The sequence below is a fragment of the Lupinus angustifolius genome, chromosome LG06, assembly GCF_001865875.1.
Source record: "Lupinus angustifolius cultivar Tanjil chromosome LG06, LupAngTanjil_v1.0, whole genome shotgun sequence".
Taxonomy (NCBI): Eukaryota; Viridiplantae; Streptophyta; class Magnoliopsida; order Fabales; family Fabaceae; genus Lupinus; species Lupinus angustifolius.
In genome coordinates, this window is record NC_032014.1 from 13,301,656 (window position 1) to 13,321,750 (window position 20,095).

At 32.3% G+C, this 20,095-nt stretch overlaps 2 protein-coding genes across 4 annotated transcripts; both read left to right on the top strand.

The window, feature by feature from the left end:
- LOC109349968 (methyl-CpG-binding domain-containing protein 13-like) lies at window positions 942–9,233 on the top strand. Of its 3 annotated transcripts, none has more exons than XM_019591053.1 (11): window positions 942–1,144; window positions 1,725–2,031; window positions 2,132–2,233; window positions 3,024–3,158; window positions 3,876–3,968; window positions 4,724–4,807; window positions 5,203–5,298; window positions 5,697–5,831; window positions 6,205–6,269; window positions 6,397–6,584; window positions 6,668–9,233. In XM_019591053.1, the coding sequence occupies exons 2-11, from the start codon at window positions 1,951–1,953 to the stop codon at window positions 8,887–8,889; spliced, it is 3,201 nt and encodes a 1,066-aa protein (XP_019446598.1). In that variant the 5' UTR covers window positions 942–1,144; window positions 1,725–1,950; the 3' UTR covers window positions 8,890–9,233. The 3 variants fall into 3 exon arrangements, with proteins under 3 accessions (XP_019446598.1, XP_019446599.1, XP_019446600.1); XM_019591054.1 differs by having other exon boundaries at window positions 1,725–2,030; window positions 2,128–2,233; window positions 3,024–3,160; ... (1 more) ...; window positions 6,205–6,268; window positions 6,426–6,584; XM_019591055.1 differs by having other exon boundaries at window positions 1,725–2,030; window positions 2,128–2,233; window positions 3,024–3,160; ... (1 more) ...; window positions 6,205–6,268; window positions 6,435–6,584.
- On the top strand, window positions 11,701–14,259 carry LOC109350824 (elicitor-responsive protein 3-like). Its single transcript, XM_019592128.1, has 5 exons — window positions 11,701–11,923; window positions 12,072–12,137; window positions 12,631–12,757; window positions 13,862–13,976; window positions 14,086–14,259. Exons 1-5 carry the CDS (start codon window positions 11,857–11,859, stop codon window positions 14,143–14,145), a joined length of 435 nt encoding a protein of 144 aa, XP_019447673.1. The 5' UTR covers window positions 11,701–11,856; the 3' UTR covers window positions 14,146–14,259.

Consider the following 20,095-nt stretch of genomic DNA (forward strand, 5'->3'; position numbering starts at 1 on the left):
TATACCTAATAACATGAGCTGAGTACTAGTGTTGTCTTGTTAGGCATTCATTAACTTTTAATTACGATGTGGAAGACAAAAGAGAAGGCGTGAGGGAAAATATAACTGACCTAACTCTATAGTAGTACTAGTAACTAAGTAAAGTAAGTGTGTGTAAGCATGGCAATAGGATCATCTCTCTTAAAATCATTATATTTTCATGTCTTTAATCAATAATCATTTTTCAAATAATATAAAAATATTAATTTATATTTTTTAAATTTATTATTAATTAAGTGTCCATTTTTTATTAAAGAAGATAAGAATTGGGACAAATGATCTAGTGTCTAACCAAATGTCTTCACATCTCCTTTCAATATTCCATCTTCATTCAATACAAACACGTGGATTCTCAGCTTCATTCGTAGACTACCATTCACATCTAAGATAAAATAAAATGTTTTCTCAGCCTGCAATATCACCTATTTAAGTATAAGTATATGCTAGGTAAAAAGAAATATATTCAAGTTTCAGGGTATAATATTTGTATGAGAAAAAAAATGGTAATACATTATTTATCATTTATCTTTAATAATCATCAACTTTTCAAAAAATAATATAAATAATGATATATTATATTTATAAATTTTTGTATTCATTGTGTATAGATATTAGTCTATTACACTCTATTTATATTAATTAGTTTTTTATAAGCAAATATATATGTAAAAAATTAATATTTATTAAGTTGTGTGAGTATCTTTCTCATCTAACAAATGTCATTCTCAAAAAATAGTATGAAAATTTAATATGTATGATTTCTAGATGTAATTTTTGTTATATGATTAAGATTTAATTCAGCGTTATTGTGTATTAAGAGTATGATTAACAAACATGAATTTGATGGTCCACTGTGTGTAAAAAAACTTGTATGGTTGGACTAAATATTTATATTCAATAGACACGCCAGTAACATTGAACATCAAATCTAAAACCATTTCAACTAATTTTCCAACCTTCTCTCTCTCTCTCAACAATTTTTCAGCTCTCATAGTCAGAAGAGCACTGGATCTATCTTGAAATTCATACACCAATTATATGTTGAATCGCGTAACTGAAAATTACGGTGGTCGTAGAAGAAAGCTTTCAATCATTGAACTTCAAGGTAACTAATAACTATACCTTATCATCTGCAACCTGATTTAGGGATTCTTAGATTTTTTTTACTATTTACCTCGTTTTTATTCTTTTACAATCACTTTTTATCGTTTCATATCAATACTTGTATGTTACTGTTCATCATCATCGTTGCATATTATTATTATTTGTTATCACTGTTTTATATTGTTTATATCTGTTAGTAATTTGCTTGGGAAACGAAATGTTTAAGTTAGTTTTGTAGTTTTGTTGTATGAATATTATTAGTTTATGATTTCATATCAATATTTGTAACCGTTAATTATCGTGTCTAGATTATTTTGTCTTCTTTTTTTATATCTTTCCTTTGTGTTTATCAACCAAGAGCTAAATATTATGATAATTCATGACTTGTGATGTTTTATTTTTAAACAACCTTTTAATTTACTAGGAAATTTCTGTCTGTTTTGACGTTTGTCTGGTTAACTTGTTAAGAAGCATCTCTTGAATTTCTATCATATTCGTATAACCATGTTCAAATGCATATTCCAATCTTCATTTCCTATGTTTTTTTTATCGACCGATGATGGGTATTTTTCATGTTTCAGGAGGTGCTACTGTGGATAGGGAAAACCCAACTTATTGGGGTATAGTAATAGTTCCTAGTATGTGTGTTGATCATCATGTTTCCTGGTGAAGTCACAATGCTTGTTTTACGGCAGAAAGAATAAATTTCGGAATAATGGAAACAAGGAAGCTTTGAGCTTTGTCAGCTGTCACAAATTTTCAACATAGTAGAAGCTTTCTCTCCTAAAACACAAGCACCTCTGGAAAATGGAAAAAAATGACACCGAGAAATCTGAAGAAACCATTACACCGATCAACTGTAACACAAATTGCAATTCTAAACAACAGGTGAGTATAAATTTTAAGCAGGATTTTTGTTTGGATTTTATCTTTGCTTATTTATCTAAGCCTTCATCACTGATTGCATGTTGATGTATGACAATTTCAGATTGTAGCGAAAGCAAATGAACATCCTGAATGGTTGCCTGATGGGTGGGATGTGGATGTCAGAATTCGAAAAAGTGGTGCAAACAGGGGATCTGTATATAAGGTTGTAGATAGATTATCTTAATTGATTGGATACTGCTGTTGTAAATTTAAACCATTGCCAACTTTAGTTAGATCATCTGTTTTTTTCTTTAGTAAAGTTTCATTGTTCCTGAAATTCCACCTTGCTGTGTTAGTCAGGAGGTAACCATTGCCACTAATGTATGGTTGACATCATAAGTTTATAACTTGCATCGCTCTCAGGTTTCTGGCCTTGAATCTTGAATAAGTTTTATGTACTATTATCTGTAGCAGAAACTTGTACTTTGGAATCTGAAAACTGTTTCTTAATTAGCATCCATGACTTCAACATATGGTACATGCAACTGTATGTTCTCCCAAAATATGTCTGTGCAGTGAAAATCGTCCTAAATTGTATGCTGTGTTTGGGGCATATCTTTTGATACCATATTCAAATTATTTGCAATGGTTTGGTTCATTGGAAAAGCTGCACTCCTTCTTGGTGGTATTTTTCTCTCTCTTTCCCTATTGTTGAACTATGAATTTTCAGGCACATCAATTCCAAATACAGTACCCCCAAGAGTCAGCTCAATTGCCAGAGTTGTGGGACATTAAGCATGAACGGATAGGTTCAAACCCGGGCAGCTGTGATCTTCCACCTCCCCTTTAAAAAGGAAAAAAACCTCTGATAAAAAATAAAAAATTCCAATTACAGTGTTGCACTTTGTTCTGTGTGCTTATTCTGTTATCCTCTAATAATTGTTGTTTACAGAATAATGTAAAATTACTTGCAATATTTTATCACTCACTATAGAACTGTTTCCTTGTTGTAGTGTTACACTGATCCGTTGAAGGGATACAAGTTTTACTCCAAACCTGAGGTATTGCGATATCTTGAAAATATAAAGGACAACAGCTGCACCTTCAAGAAGGGGAAGAAGTACACTAACTCACATTCTCCAAGAAATGTTTGTATCTCTACTTCTCTAAGTTTCTTTTTTTTGTTATTTATGAACTTAATCATTTTGACAGACTCTTTTTCTTATCAATATCCCTTAAACTGACTCTTGACATGCCTGATTGGTAATTTTTATAATTAGAAGTGTTTGTGAAATAGAAAACCAAAATCACGTTAGAATTTAATGGTGGGAGTTTTGTTTACTCTATTTGTTGAACATAGAGGACCATGGCATGAAAATTGACTTGAAAATACAACCATAATGAAGAAAAGTTATATAGATTAAATCATGAAAGAATGTGCCACACAATAACGATTAATGAAAGAGCCATTCTTTTAAATGGAGGATTGATATAATCAGCACATGGCCTCACTTTTATGTGCTTGGTTCACTGTAAATATCACTTACCAATTTGTGTCATCTTTCTTTTGTTGGACACAATGCGTTGTAAGACTTTTAAGTCCTAGTTAGTCTTTGTCACTTAGGTTGCATAATTTTTTGCATTTTGTTGTGTTTCTTGTTTACTTGGGATGTGTGCTGTAGGTGCCTTTTAATGTGAGTACTTTTACAAAGAAAAGGAGCAGAAAGTTTACAATTGTATGTAATAGGTTTGATGATATTGATTGCTGGATGAGCTTGTATTTAGTCCACTGAATATAATCGGAAGTCATGAGTTATCTTTCTCTAAAACAATATTTTAATTTTCACAGTTTTGTTGTGTTTTAGTATGCCATTGAGAATGAGAAGGAGGAGGAGGAAGACAACAGCTGCACTTCCAAGAAGGAGAATAGATGCACTATATTACATACCCCAAACGATGTTTGTATCTTTATTTCTCTATTTGTTTTTGCTATTAATGGACTTAATCTTTTTGACAGAATTTTTTTCATATCATCATCCCTAAACTGCCTCTTGACATGCCCGACTGATAATTTTCATAATTAGAACTGCTGTAACATGCAAAACCAAAATCACTAGAATTTAATGGTAGGAGATTTCTTTACTCTATGTGTTGTGCATAGAGGACCATGAGATGAAAATTAACCTGAAAATACAACTACACTGAATAAAAGTTATGGCCTTCAATGCGGGGCAAAGCATTTGGTTACCTGGTTGGTTCATCATGCTAGTGCTCTAAGATATAGATTACACCTTGAAAGAATGTGGCAATGAAAGAATTGTTCTTTAAATATGGGGGGATACTGTATCAGCCAACTGCCTAACTTTTATGTGCTTGTTTCACTGTACATCTACTCACCAATTTTGATCACGTGTCTTTTGTTGGACACAATGCATTGTAAGACTTTTAAGGCCTAGTCAGTCTGTCACTTAGGTTGCATAAATTTTGCATGTTTTGCGACTCTTGTCTATTTTGTCCATGTGCTGTTCGTGACTTTTAATGCATGTGCTTTTTTACAAAGAAAGGGAGTAGAGAGTTTACAATTATAATAATTATAAGGATTTAATGATATTGATGACTGAGTGAGTCTCTATTTATGCATCAACTATAATTGGAAGTTTTGAGCTATCTTTCTACAAACCAATGCTTAATTTTCATAGTTTTGGTGTTTTAGGTAGTGGTTGAAAAGGAGAAGGAGGACAACAACTGCACTTCCGAGAAGGAGAAGAAATGCACTAACACACATTCTCCAAACAATGTTTGTATCTTTATTTTTCCAATTTTATTTTATTTTTTATTTTTTATTTTTTATTTATGAAAATCATTTTGACAGAATATTTTTCTATCTGGATGCCTTAGACTGTCTCGTGACAATTCTGACTGTTAACTTTCATGACTGGAACTGTTTTTGTGACATAAAACCAAAACCACACACTTAAGACAAAAAAATCAAACTGGTATTTTGATGGTAGGAGTTTTGCACTTTTGCTTACTCTATTTGTTGTGCATGGAGGACCATGGCATGAAATTGACCTGAAAATACAACCATAATGAAGAAATGTTATATAGATTAAAGAACGAAAGAATTTGGCACCAGTGATGAAGTTGTTACTCTTATAATGGGGGAATGACTGCATATTTGGTGTGTTTTAGGTTGTGGTTGAGAAGTCCACTGTGGAGGGTTTACCACCTGGGTGGATAAAAGAAACGAAACTTAGGAAGACCAGAAATCGCATCAAGAAAGATCTGGTACGAAATTTGATGTGATGTTTGTTAGGGGTTCGTTCTTTGCTGTTTATCTCCGTCCAAAAGGAGCTATTTTTTTATAAAAGAAAGGACATTTATGTAGTATTACATTCTCCTCCAACCTTGTATACTTGTCCTCCTCCAGTGTTTTATACTTGTATCTCTCTCTTTTTTTCTGTAAATAAATTTCGTTTATCAAAAATAAAAATGTAGCATTACTCTCTGCTTCAAGTCAATGGATATTTTTTTGTAAATAAAACAAAATTATATTGTCTTTTCCCATTTGGAGGGGGAGGGGGTTGCAAATAATCTCTGGTGTGGTTTATTGTGTAATTTGCTGCATTTTCAGTTTTCTAAAGGTCTGATGCTTATAAATTATTACTGTGTCGTACTTCCAACAGTTATATACAGATCCACTCAGTGGATATGTGTTCCATTCTAAGAAGGATGTACTGCGCTATCTTGAGTCTGGAGATATACGTACATGTGCACATAGACCAAGTAGAAGAGAAATTGAAGATAAAGACAAATCAACTGTAAGTTTTGTTTTGCTAATCAATATGAGTACTATCCTACTGTAGTTTCTTTTTTGACAATAAATCATTAGACAACTCCTAAAGGTTATAAGATAAACGAAACATGGGATTCTCCAGTCATATCAGTTAGGAGACTTTCTGCAAAAATTCAATCATATTAAGAATCTATTTTTTAATGGTGACTATGTGTCTGTAATATTAAGTGATGATTTATTTTCTTTGTTAAGGTCTTACTACTTGCATAATATTCTCTTAAAAATTCCATTTTCATTAGTTGTCTAAAATCCAAGCATGCTTAATTTTATATTTGCATGTGATCAATCAAGCTGAGAATAATGTTATATTTTTTGTTTCAATTTTGTTCAATCTGTAGCCATCATCAGTTGCCAAAGGACAGAAATTGAAGCAGTTTGCACCCAAAAAACAGCTTTTCGTTGGTAAGAATTCATAAATGAATATGTTAGGAATGGTTAATGAATTGTTCTACAAGTTCATCCAACTCAGAAAAATGAAGAATATGCCATTTACATTTAAAACCCATCTATTTCAAAGTTCTTATTGCATCCAAAGAAATAATTGATAAAAGCAACTTAGAATTGTCAGATGCTAACAGCTCAAGAAAAGGGCAAGATGTGAAGGCACCATCCGGAGTTATGGTTGCTGCTGTTCCCACAGGTGAATTTGTTGTGAAGATGCATTCACTTGAGGATGGAGCTGCAATTTGTCCGGAAATGGAGAAAATATCTAATCCAGGTAGCTCAGCACTCTTTAAAAATTGAATCCTTAATAGAATCATAAAATGTGCTATATGCCGGAGCTGAACTTAATTTCTACAGATTATGTACAAGAGAAGGAGCATGTTGTCAATGTGATGGAGAATGCTAATGATAACAATCCCGGTAGCTTATCCAAAACGGAGCTCAATGTGCATCACCAGTTTTCACCACGACTTTCTGGGACCGAACCTGTCAAGTTGGCCAACAATGTGATCAAGGAACAGACTCAAGTTCCTAAGAGAAGCTTAAGGAAAGGTAGAACCAATCTAGATGCTGATATGGAAAATACATCATGTCAACATTTCGGCGGTGTCCCAAAAATTGAGAATGTGCATAAAATACAAGAGGTAATAAACACAGGCTACGATCTTTCTGAAGACCAATCAATTTTCAAAGAGCAACAACATCTGCTAGAAACAGATAATGCAGAAGACAGTAAGCCAGAAATTCGTACTAACTCAAACAAATCCAGCAATAAAAGAGTGCACCACATTCCTTGCCGGGCTTCAAAGCGACTAGCTGGAATTGAGTATGAGCTGATGAGAAACTCCATATCCTGTGATAAAGCTCCCAAAAATAAAAGCAAAATGTCTATGGATGAGGTCAATGCAGGATTTCTGAAAAGTGAGGTTGGGCAAGCTGCAGAGTTTGCTGATCATGCAGCAATAAAAGTAGAGTCAGTAAATAAAAGAAGAAAATCTCATAAAGCTCCACCTAGTAAAGATGGTCATCTGGAGATAGTTGAAGATGAAGAAAAGAATCATGAGAAATCGGAACCTGAGCTATCATTTGCGTCCCACTACTCTTGGTCTGACCCAAGCTTGGAATCTACAATTAATAACCTCATGGGTGTGCTACAAGATAAGGATTTAGTTAATAATGGACCTACTACCAGTCTTGAAACTGATAGTCCAAAAACTCCATTTGACAAGGTCAAAGGAAGAAGGGAAGGTTTGGAATTTGCAACTAATACCCTCATGAGTGTGTTACCGGCTGAGGATTCAGTTGATAATGGACCCACTGCAACCCTTGGAAGTGATACTCAAAAAAAATCATTTGATAATGTTACAGGAAGCAGGGACAGAAAGCCACAGATACCATCAAATAAATTCAAGAACAAGAAAGAGCTGACAGTGCCTATGCGGCTATCAAAGCGACTTGCTGGCCTTGAACCTGAGGTACAGCCCTCTGAAAAAGCTGTTGAATATGTCTCTAGAAAATCGTTTAAGGAAGAACCAATTGCAACTGTAACTGCAACTTTAACTAATGGAGCATCTGACCCTCTTGATGCTGGGGAAGAAACCAAGCCTACCCCTCATGCATGTGACAGGTTGAAAACAGAAGGTCTAGGAGAATCATCAAACAAGAGTGAGAAGTCATTAGGTGCCCAAACTGTTCCGTACGAACAATTGCAGAAGGTTGAAGCTGAAAGTATTTGTGATGAGATATCAGAACTACAGCTCCCCTTAATGTTTGGGGACACTTGGTCAGATCCATGCCTAGAATTTGCTTTCAAGACTCTCACAGGTGCTTTGCCAGTTGATGTTCCCGCAGACGTTTTGTGCGGTAGGACTCCTAATACTAATAACCTGTCAAATAAGAGATTGCTTGAGAATGTGGTGGTGAGCATCAGTGAACAAGCTCATGATAACTCAAACCAATCCCAAAGCAAGAAAGAGCTTAATATGGTCAGCCAGCCTTCAATGCAGTTCCCTGGGCAACCTGAGTTAAGAACCAGGTCCACAACTTGTGAAAATGATCCTACATTTACAACTAGAGAGTCCTATAATGATGAAGGCAATTTGACAAGATATTTCGGTCGACAACCTCTACATACTGAAGCTGGAACCATAACACAACTTGTGCGTCATTCTAGAAATATAAGCACACCAATACATGAAACTAAAAACCGTGATAATACTGAACCACAGTTCTGTGCTTCGCTTATGGATTCATGGTCAGACTCATGCCTAGATTTTGCATTTAAGACTCTTACAGGTGCAATACCAGTAGATGAAAATGTATTTGAAGGATGTTTCCCTGAACCTGCTAACTGTCATGACCGGGGGGATGGTGTCTCAACGCTGCCACATTTCGGATCTTCCAGCTTTTCTCAAAGTGATATCTCATTTTACCCGGATATAGGGGTGGAGTCCAGGCCTGGGCAACAGTCGTCAAAAAGCTCTTCATTCTTACCATTGGAAAAGGCAAACCTGCAAGGTTTCCCTGGAGTTGATCCTCAAAATCACTATTCTCAGTGGAACAAGAATTTTCATTGGTAAAGTGGTGAAACATTTGTTGCTAGCCCCAGGAAAATTGCTGTAATATTTTACTGCACTTTTTAGATCATAACAGTACTGCTATTGTGCATCCTTTTATTTTCCTAGTGACATTTGTGAATACATTATGAACATAAAGGAATGGATGCGTTTAGCATTGCATGTGAGAAGATAGGTAAGTAAAGCGGGGGTAGGTAAGTAAATGGAGTCCAACAGCTTTTGTGACAATTTTATTCTTTGCTAAGCTTTTTTCTCCCTTAGAAAATGCTATAGAAACCATAAGCTTACTTTGTAATTGCTTTCTAGAAATGATTATACCAGCTCCATTTATTATTCCATTAGGAATAAGGACACTACTACATGCATGATCTATGCGTTTTCATATACTTAACTACATGCCAATATTTGTATCATTCGTATTTTACAAATTATTTTAATTATTTAATGCTATGGTTCTTTAAAACTAACTTGCTCAATTTTGAATGTCACCGGCACCTTCTTCTATCTTCTCCCTTTCTACCCAGAAGAAATTTGATATGTACCATTTACTTTGGCTAACTGAAAACTTTCCTTTTTTAGAAACTTGTTAGTTGACAGTTAGTTAGTTAGTTTTAAATAAAAGGTAATTGTTTTGAATGAATCAGATTTTTGAGAATTCTTCTACTTCTCCTTCTTGTATTCTTTCTCTGAACTTCAATAAAAATCAGTGAATCTTCTTCTTCTTCCGAAAAGAATTCTTCATTTCTTCTTACAATTTCTTCGAATTCTCTTATAATTCCTAGAATATCTTCTTCATTCATATGAAAATTGCAGTTGAAGACAATAACAACTTTCTCAATAGGTTAATATATCTTAGACCAGTGAAACAGGGTGATAGCTAGAGGCTAGAGCTTTTCCAAGCTATGGTATCTTTAGATTCAATTAGCAATTTTTCTTAACGACTTTCTAGTTTTGATTATCTGGCAATTAGATGGATTTGGATCATAATGGATCCACTAATCCATATAAATTAATAAAATCATATTTTTAGACTATTCAATTCATCATTATTTATGAATTTTAATTCATTCATTTCATCCATATATTCATTTTAATCGACTTGATGGATGGATATTCAATCTTTTTTATAATTTGAACTAAAACATTTTTTTGAAGGAAAAAATCATTTTAAAAATTATTATTTAATAAAGTATTTTTAAAAATCAATTTAAAAAACATTTTTAAAATGTGTTTGTTATAAAAACTTACTTGTGCAAGCTCTGAAAGACAATAGTGTGGGTGATATCAGATATATTGTATTGTATAGTCATGCATTTTCTCTTGTGCTCAATCATGATATAAAATGTTATATCAATCCTTATTGAATCTTTTTGAAAGAATGTTTTGATAAAAAAGATAATAATGTTGAAGAAATCCTTTTGTTAGGAATAGAGTAATTTATATCACTGGTATCCAAACTGGTTCGTATCGACTGGTTTAACTGGTAAACAGGGGAATCGGTCTTAATATTGCTACGATATAACATTTATACTAGTCATGTAATTGTATTAGTAAAAATCAGTCATATCAGCCAGTTTTCAATTCAATCATGTCAGTCATATCTGCTAGTTTCATTTAAAATAGTTTTCATGGGTAATATTGTTGAAGTGGTGTATTTAATGAATAAAGTAGTGATGTCTATTACCTATATAATAAAAAAAAATTCCCTCATGACATGTGTCGATCTCTCAAGCCCTCATGACATGTGTCAACCTCTCATCAAAACTAAAGGTCTTCATGACATGTGTCAATCTCTCAATGACATGTGTCAATCTCTCAAGAACTCCCTCATGACATGTGTCAATCTCTCAAGCCCTCATGACATGTGATTTATTTAAAAATAAAAGGAATATGATTACCTATACAATATTAAAATATAATGTTACTATAGCAATATTAAAATAATAATAATAATATAAATCATAACATATTGTTGGTAGCTATTTTAAAGTTAAATAATATTTATTTTTATACTAATCTTATTTTAGAATCAAATAATAATGAAATTATAAATTTATTATTTTTTGATTAATAGGATACTACTAACTATATCATGTTATGTATGTGTAAAAAACAATGTTGAGATAGTCGAGCAAGATGTTAAACTAGTAGATGACCCATATTAAGTTTATCCAATTTAAACAGTTAAACCGTATGGTTTGACCGTTTGATTTTATATATAATTAATAATTTTTAACCATATGAATGCACTGGTAACATATATGTTTTTAACCATGCGAATGCACGAGCAACATACATATTCTTAATCATAAATGCACATGTAATATGTGTTCTTAATCATGCAGCAAAAAATATCGTCCCGTGTAAATGCACGGGTAACTTGCTAGTTTCCATAAAAAGTTTACCTTCCTCGTCTTATGTCGTCACGTGTCAGAATACATAATGAGAAAATAGTTTGTGGAATCAGGAATTTCACCTAAGGATTTTTTTTTATACAATATTACATCCTCCGATAGTTCACTTAATAGTCATTCACTTATTAATACATTTAATACGATTTTTTTTTTTTTGTTGTTGTAATCTTTCACCTTATAATTAAGGAATTAATTATTTTCAGTATATAGTTGTTACTTCTAATAAATGTCATTCTTAAATTTTGAACTTTTAACTTTTTGGTCATGATAGAGATCTAGCCACACGTTACACTATTTACAATACACAAATGTTAAACTTATCTAATTTAGATTTAAAAAAACAAAAGGCTTGTTGTGCATTCAATTATTAAGTCCTTCCAAATCCTAATCATGAGGCTAGGGAAGAGGTGATTCTCTAGTTTAAATCCCCTAATACAGTAAATATCAATTCTATATCTCTAAGTTTCATGTTTCATTTCTTTTCCTATTCCACGCACAAAGAGATCCCTCTCAACAACTCACGGTATCTAATCTTTCCAGCCACTCAAAAATCAAAATGCCTCAGGGAACCCTTGAAGTTTTTCTTGTTAGTGCCAACGGCCTTGAGAATACTGATTTTCTTTGTAAGTTCTTATTAATATACATATATGGGATATATTAATATCATATATTTCAATTCGTCTTTTCATTTATTATTTAACTGAAATCTGATTTGTTTTCTTTTTTATTTACAAAATGTATGATATTATATGATGTGATGTTATGAATCAGGTAACATGGATCCTTTTGTACAACTCATATGCCGCACACAAGAGCAAAAAAGTAGTATTGCATCAGGTATATTACATACCTACATCAATGGTTTAAATCTTTTAAATTATGGTTATGATAGGCTATAATAGTAATAGTGATGTAATTGTGAAAACTTTGGAAACTACCATATTTCTATTGTAATTGCAAACAAAGTCCAAATTAAAATTATGTCCACATCTATTCATTATTGGGATCTGTAAACATTGGTCAACTTAACTATGTTACATTTAATAGTTGTCAATCCCAGATATCGTAGCTTTTCATTTTGTGTGTATTTTTATTTAGGTTAACGTGCATGATGAAATTAAACATCAGAAAAAATTTTGTGCACCTTCTATGTAAAAGTTTCCTATAATATCAGTTTATTATTCACATTCTTTTTTATTCATAATTGACTGTTCAAAAAGTAATATATATAAATAATATAATAATTGTGTATAAATATATATCTACTACACTCATTAAACATTAAGAGTGGGTGCATATTAATTAACTATAATAATGTGAATGAATGCAGGCAAAGGAAGTGATCCAGAGTGGAATGAAAATTTTATATTCAACTTGAGTGAAGGTGTTTCGGAACTCACATTGAAGATCATGGACAGTGATACAGGAACGGCTCATGATCTCGTTGGAGAAGTTAGGTGACTATATTTCTCTTTCCTTCTCTCTCTCTCTCTCTAATTTAGCACCTTAGCTTATATTAATTCACATATAATACTAGGAAATAGAAAACTATTTGCAAGATCTGCATATTCAAATGTTATGTAATTGTTGGATATTGAAGTGTAAAGAATAAGTTTCATGTATAATTGAATAAGTTGAATAGGATATAAGTGGATGCAATTATAGACTTAATGTCTTAAGGTTTTAGATTAAAATGTGGTGTCAAATTCACATGTATGTTTCTTTTCCTTAGCCCATGAAAAAACAATTTAGCTCATAAATGAATAGGGGGCAATGGTGCTTACCCAACCCCAATCCTAAAATCTCATATCCGTACCTGTATGCAAGGCTAAAACATACCTGAAACTTGTCCCTTATCATTTAAGTGGATTTCTTTGATTTTTAGTGTTATATATATATATATATATATGATAACTCTATAATTTGACATTCATTATATAAATTGGGGTTTGGTTGAGTTCATATATCACTTATATCAAACCCGAACTCACTATTTGAAATCAGGGAAAATTTGAACTTAGTCAAAGTGGATTTTCTTTGTTAAGTTCGAGTTGAGTTCGGACGAGTACCCACAAATTCGGGATAAATTATCATCCTTATGAATGAATATATAACAACAAGTGGAATTAGAGTCGATAATTCGACGACTCAATCAAGTATTGAAGTGATAAGGGATCAATAGATTCATGTAAGATCTTTATGTTGAAAGTCCCCCTGGTGAGATTAGAGGTTAATGTGGTGTATTCCTTTGATGTTAGCCAACGATGATACAAGTAGATAGAGAGTTGAGCTCTAATGTATCTAATACTCAAAGGGGTGTAACTCAAACCTGAGAGGAAGATGTTAGGTATTTCAAGTGTGAAAAATAATTCTCACATGGTGTATAATTGGATGAGTTGAAGAACATATGTGTGGATAAACCCATTGACTCAACGCATTAAGATTTTGAGTCAAGATATAATATCAAACTCACTTATATATTCCTTTCACTTAGTATACAGAAAAATAATTTAATCCATAAATGAATATCTCCCATCTGAACGCTTATTTATTTTTTCCAGCATTCCACTAGAACCTTTGTTTATTGAAGGAAACCTACCACCCACTGTATACAATGTTGTCAAAGATGGGCAATATTGTGGAGAGATTAAAGTTGGTCTTTCTTTTAGGCCCGAGGTACTTTATTTTCCCTATCACTTTTATTTTTTTAATTATCATTTTATATTGTAAATACATCATTTTATTTCGTATATAGACATAAACAACTCTACATTTTTTAATACAGGACCAGCGTAGTCGAGGGCTAGAGGAAAATTTTGGTGGATGGAAGGAATCTGCTTACTGAGACTGAATTTATTAATCAACAGAGATCGCCATTTCTCATTCTGTCTACCATTTTAGTCTATTAATTAACAACAAAGTGGGGATTAATTGCCATTCTAGCAACTTCACTTTTCAACTTGCTTTTTTTTATTTAATTTTTTTGTTAAATTAATACCATACACCCTAAATATTTTTTATACGGAATATACACATAAGGGTAAATCAAATATTGTTGATTGATTTATTAAAAGTACTAAACATGCGAACAAGTTAGAAAACAAAAGCTTGAATGAAATAGATTTAAACAGGTACAGTAGAAGCGTATGAAGTTGATGATACAATATCCACATCAGCACAGGAACATGTATAATGTTCAAGATACAAGATACATGGACACAATGCTATCTGTAATTCCATTAATAGAAATAAATGTAAACATGTTAAATAATATAATTAAGAATCAATTTTTTGGATTATGGTTTTCACAAAAATATTAAAAGGCATTCCTTTAGGATGACACTATTCTGTCTCTTTACAAAAAGATCATAAATTTATAAATGAGCCAAGTTTATTTAAAACTTTTCTCTCACTTCTTAATTGTTATCGTTGAAAACTATAACATTTAACTCGAGTTCATCAAGTTAATAACTTTGAAATTAAGTGATCCAATTTATTGCATAATGTATTCTATATTTTAGTATCATCTTATCCAAACTTTTCACATTTTAAAATTTCCATAAAAAATAATTAAGATAAGTATTCGCGATATATCTAAGTCAATTTAGAGCTTTAATAAATGATAGAGTAAATTACACTATCACCCATCACTTTTCTATACCTACATAAATCTCCCCTAGTTTTTATACTTACATTACACTTACACTGACCACCCCTGCATAAGAAGAAATAAGTGTAATCTTTTAAACAAAAAATGTAATAAATGCAATTAAGTTAAACAAAACATGATATATTAAGTATACAAGTCTAAATAATATACAAATCAATGTCTTTATTATTTTTTGTTACAAAATGCATCAACAATTCTAAATAAATATCGTTTAAATCGCTCTTATAATATAGTGTAACGAACCAAAAATAATAAAGAAATATTGACTCATATATTATTTGGACGTTTCTCCATAATATATCATGTTTTGTTTAACTTAATTGCATTTATCACATTTTTTGTTTAAAAGATTACACTTATTTCTTATGTGGTGGTGGTCAGTGTAATGAAAGTATAAAAATTATGAGTGGTCTGTGTAAGTGTAGAAAAGTGGGGGGTAGTTTATGTAATTTCACTAAAACTCAGGAGTATCAGTGTAATTTCCTCTAAATGATATAAACGTGTCAACTAAGTGACAGAGATCTGTCAAATATGAAAAAAGTGTTGGAAAAGTAATATGATAATGACATTTCTGTTGGTACTTCAATGGTAAAGATAACAAGAACTAATGAGTATTAGTTGTCTCAAATTGATGTCATTAATCATGAGTCAATAAGATAGTGTTATATTATTTAAAGGATTTAATATGTATATTGTGAATGTTTTTTAAACTATCAGCAAATCATTCATCATTGATTTATTAATCGTTATTGACTCTCAAATAAAAGTAATACAAATCAATTGGATAATATGACAACAATATACAAAACTTTACACTATCATTACATGGATTTTAAACTCTTATTTAAAATTTTAGCTCACATTTAACATTTGTATATGAAAGAATTGTGCAATGTTGCTAACTCACCAAATAAGATTCGTGTGTGGCATTTCCTTGCTATAAACTGAAACAAAACAAATGCAAATGTGATGATTCGTATTTTGTTCCTTTGATGCATTGTTATAAAGTATGAATCCAAACCCAAAGCTGTTCCCATTTTATTGAGGAAATGAGCAAACACAGGAAATGAATAAAATATGAATCTTCCCCTTTGCAACTGCTGTACTTTAGTTTATGGTAAGGAAAGGTCACACAAGAATATTATATGTTGAGTTAATTACATTTTGATGTTAACTTACTGGTTTCTTAATCAACTACCGTTGGTACAAGTAGTACATGTTTGATTTCTCTTAAGTAAGAACTCGGGTTTGAGTCTTGTGGATGAAGAAAATGCTCGTTGGAAGAGTTAGTCCCACATACCTATGGATGTTCCCGACTCGGACAGGATTGTCTCCAATGTAAAGATACATGTAGGAAACAAAAAAAAAACTTAATGGTTTCTTAGACTTATTCAATGTAGCTTGAAATTTTAAATAATATGATACTGTCTTATTTGATGAGATAGAGTTAGGAATATCAACTCCAGATAGCTAATTTTGATTCAACAAAACATGAAATTGAGAAAAGGTAAATTCTGAAATTATTGCAATAAAACACATCAAGTTAAATCAAAATCAAAATCATTAGCTTCATGTTCTTCTTACTTGGCCCAGCCCGAATGAGATAGGACGAGCTACGTCAGATGAGACGTCATGCATCAGGCTTCATATATAACCTTCATATTAAAATTAGAATATTCCTTAATGTGAAATTCTTATTTTTACTCATTGTACAAAAATATTATTATGCTCATTCTATAAGAAAATATAGACACAACTAATTTTTTATTTTAATTATATATTTATATATTTTATAATAATCCATATGTAAAAATAATTATTATATTAATAATATGATATTTATATGATGAACTTATTTCATAGTGAAATATGTGTAATTTATTATGAAATAATAATAAAGTATATAATACATAATCTTAAAATAAAATAAAAACTATAATATATAAAAAAATTAATTAAAAACTAAATTTATGAGTACCCAATAGGCGGGTATCATAAAACATGTTCTCACTCATAAGTTATTATAGCGGGTATTCATTACAGTTATTTCCATAGATATTAATGGATCGGGTTTTTTGTCATTCTTAGACCCAAAGGTGAAAGAGGATAGAGAAATCATTTATTGTTATAAAATATAAAAGTGTGAATAACTTGTGAGACCCAAATAAAAATAAAATAATAATTATTAGTATGAAGAAAATTAGATTTTATTCTTAATTTGTTGAAATGTATAATAAATTATAAAATAATATATGAGTCTCAAATAAGAATGAAATTAATATTATGCAAGAAAATGCTTGTAAACTTCCCACATTTCACCTCTTTGCCCATGATGAGATTCATCTCCAATATTGGGAATGTGAGGAGATAAAGTTTCTTAAATTAGTTAAATTAAAAATAAATAGAAATTTGATTACTGAAAATTTTCTTTTCGCATGTGTGATGATTTTAAATATGTATTGGCCTATCCACTAATGAAGATTGTAACAACGCGAATTTTACGATTTTGAATTATAAGATTTTATTAATATTGTTATTAATTATATTTTCGAAAATGAATTTCTGGAAATTTTCGATAAAGAATTAGAAGAAACTCTAGTTGAGTTTTAGTCTTGTAATTCTATTTCCAATTTGGTGGTAAATTTTCATGATTTTCGGAGACAGTCAGTTTTGGACCACTGTCGGGGCCGAATCTCACCCGGTACGGCTCAAAAAGTGGTTTTTGAGTTCCGTAACTCGGAATCGAGTTCCCATTGCGCCATTAGCTTCGTAATCACATTTCAAGTCAAGATAGACCATGAGCTGGTCCATACCTATTTGCTAAATATTTTTTACTTGGAATGCCGAAATCCGAAATTCTAATCGGATATTAGGATCGGGTGATTTATAATACACGATCGAGTAATGGCCGATAATACTCGGGCATGTTTATCGCACGTGTCTGCGAAGTGATCATTTCGCATTGGGATGCGAGATTTGACTTCCATAAAGCAAATCTCACATCACTTTCTCAAATATCCCATGAGCTCATCATTAGCAACCCTGAGAGATTTTTTCATCATTACCTAGAGGGAAATCTGATTTCCTTCTCTCCTTAAACCCTCACACTTCACTCTTCACTCTCACACTCTTTCATTTGCAAAATTTTCTACGAGAAGGTAAATCCTCTCTTCATCTTTCTCTCATTTTTCATTTGTTTCTTCCATCTTCAATCCTTGATCTCTCAACATTCAACCAATGGATGTTGATGAGACTTAAGTATGTTGTTGATGAGTATGTCAAGAACATATTCAACCGTTGAAATTTTCTAAAACACTTTCTAACTCATTTTCTCTTCAAAAATCGAAAATGATGTGGTTCTTGAACTAATGAAAATATTTTGTTGAAACCATGAACAACTTGTGCTCATGGAGTTTTTATAATATTTTATTACATGTATTTGGTCGTTTTAGCCAAAGGGGATGATGAAGAAATCAAAGGAACCTTTAGGAAGTGTTTTGGAAAAATAAGAATGTATGTATTTCTATTTGTTTTTAGCCTTAAACCATGGCTTGGAACAAGTTGGAAAAAACAAGTTGGAAAAATAGAAACTTTTGTTAAAAAAGATGTTAAGGTTTATGAGTACATGAATGCCTCATAAGACTCTTAAAGGATACTTTGAATAACTTACTTTAAAATTGTAAGATTATCAAAGAACGTCTTAAATCGGAATACGTAGTTTTAGTAAAAACCGTACCTTTAAAATGAATGGAAATCATGAACGAAATTTCGATGAAAAAGGATGGTCAAGAATGTAACGTCTCGAAAAATACTTCTAAAAAACATTGCGGAAAATGGGTAAATTTTATTTTGACTTGGTGATGTAAAATTGTTTCCTTTTCAAAACCTTCCTTTTCCGGGATATCACTTTGAGTAACTCGAATGCGAAAAATCAACTTATCGTTATCGAATGATAACTTAACCTGATTTACAATTTCCTGAATAACATAATGCTTATAATCGGTTAAGTCAGATTTAGTTCATACAAATTAAGTCAACAAGGCGGAAACTACCTCGCCACTAACATATAAAAAAATAAGAAAGAAACACAACCCCCCATCAAAACAAAAAGGAACATCGACGAGCCCACAAGCTGACTCAGAAGATTCCAGGAATGCTGGACCCCTCACTCGGGTCCTCCTCCTCCTCCGAGTCAGACACGAGGTTGATCACCTCCATCGAGCTCTCTACATTTACGAGCTCAACAACCTCGTCCTCCTCCTCCTCTTCCTCCACTTCGTTATGCCATAACCCAGCGGCATAATTCCTCAAACTCGGAGTCTTCTTGCACGGACCTCCTCCAAGAACCCGGCTCCTCTAGGCTCTACTGGATGACGAAGCATCCAAACAATCCGACCACGTCCGACGACCGCGTGAGGGAACAGCGCCATCGCTCCTGACTGGCGGGTATCGAAATCCAAACTCCGGAGACATCGACCTCTTTGGCGGCAAGGTGAAGGAAGCATCAATGTAGGTGTCAGGTTGAGGAATCATCATTAATGACCCGTTGCACATCAGGTGCAACGAAAGACTGCAGGGGCCTGTGTATGTATATCTGTGCCCATCACTATTCTATTGTCCCATCGGGGACATGGTGAAGTGATAACCTCAGACGTGACTGCTGCTATTGGACATCTACATAACGAATACATACAAACAATAACAATGCAACAGAGAGAGTAAGACATCTAATGAACATAAATTCATTGACGACGTGGACTTACTTAGAATATCACACTCAGACATAAAATATACTTTAGCATATAAATCATCATTTATCATTGACATCATGGAGTAATACATAACTTACCATTTATTTCAACAGTACCAATATATCACACAATATAATCAACATTTTACTCATAACCATATCACACACATAAACATAGGAATATACAATGCTAGTAGCTCATATGTGGGAGTTCACGTCCATGATAATAATGTATGCATGATATGTCATGATTATCCACCTTACACCAATATCCATCCAACATCCTAATCGGAAATAATCGAGAGTACAGGTCCCGTACCAAGCCGCTTTGTACGCACCCGAAATAACATATCCTCGCAAGGAAGTAAAAATATA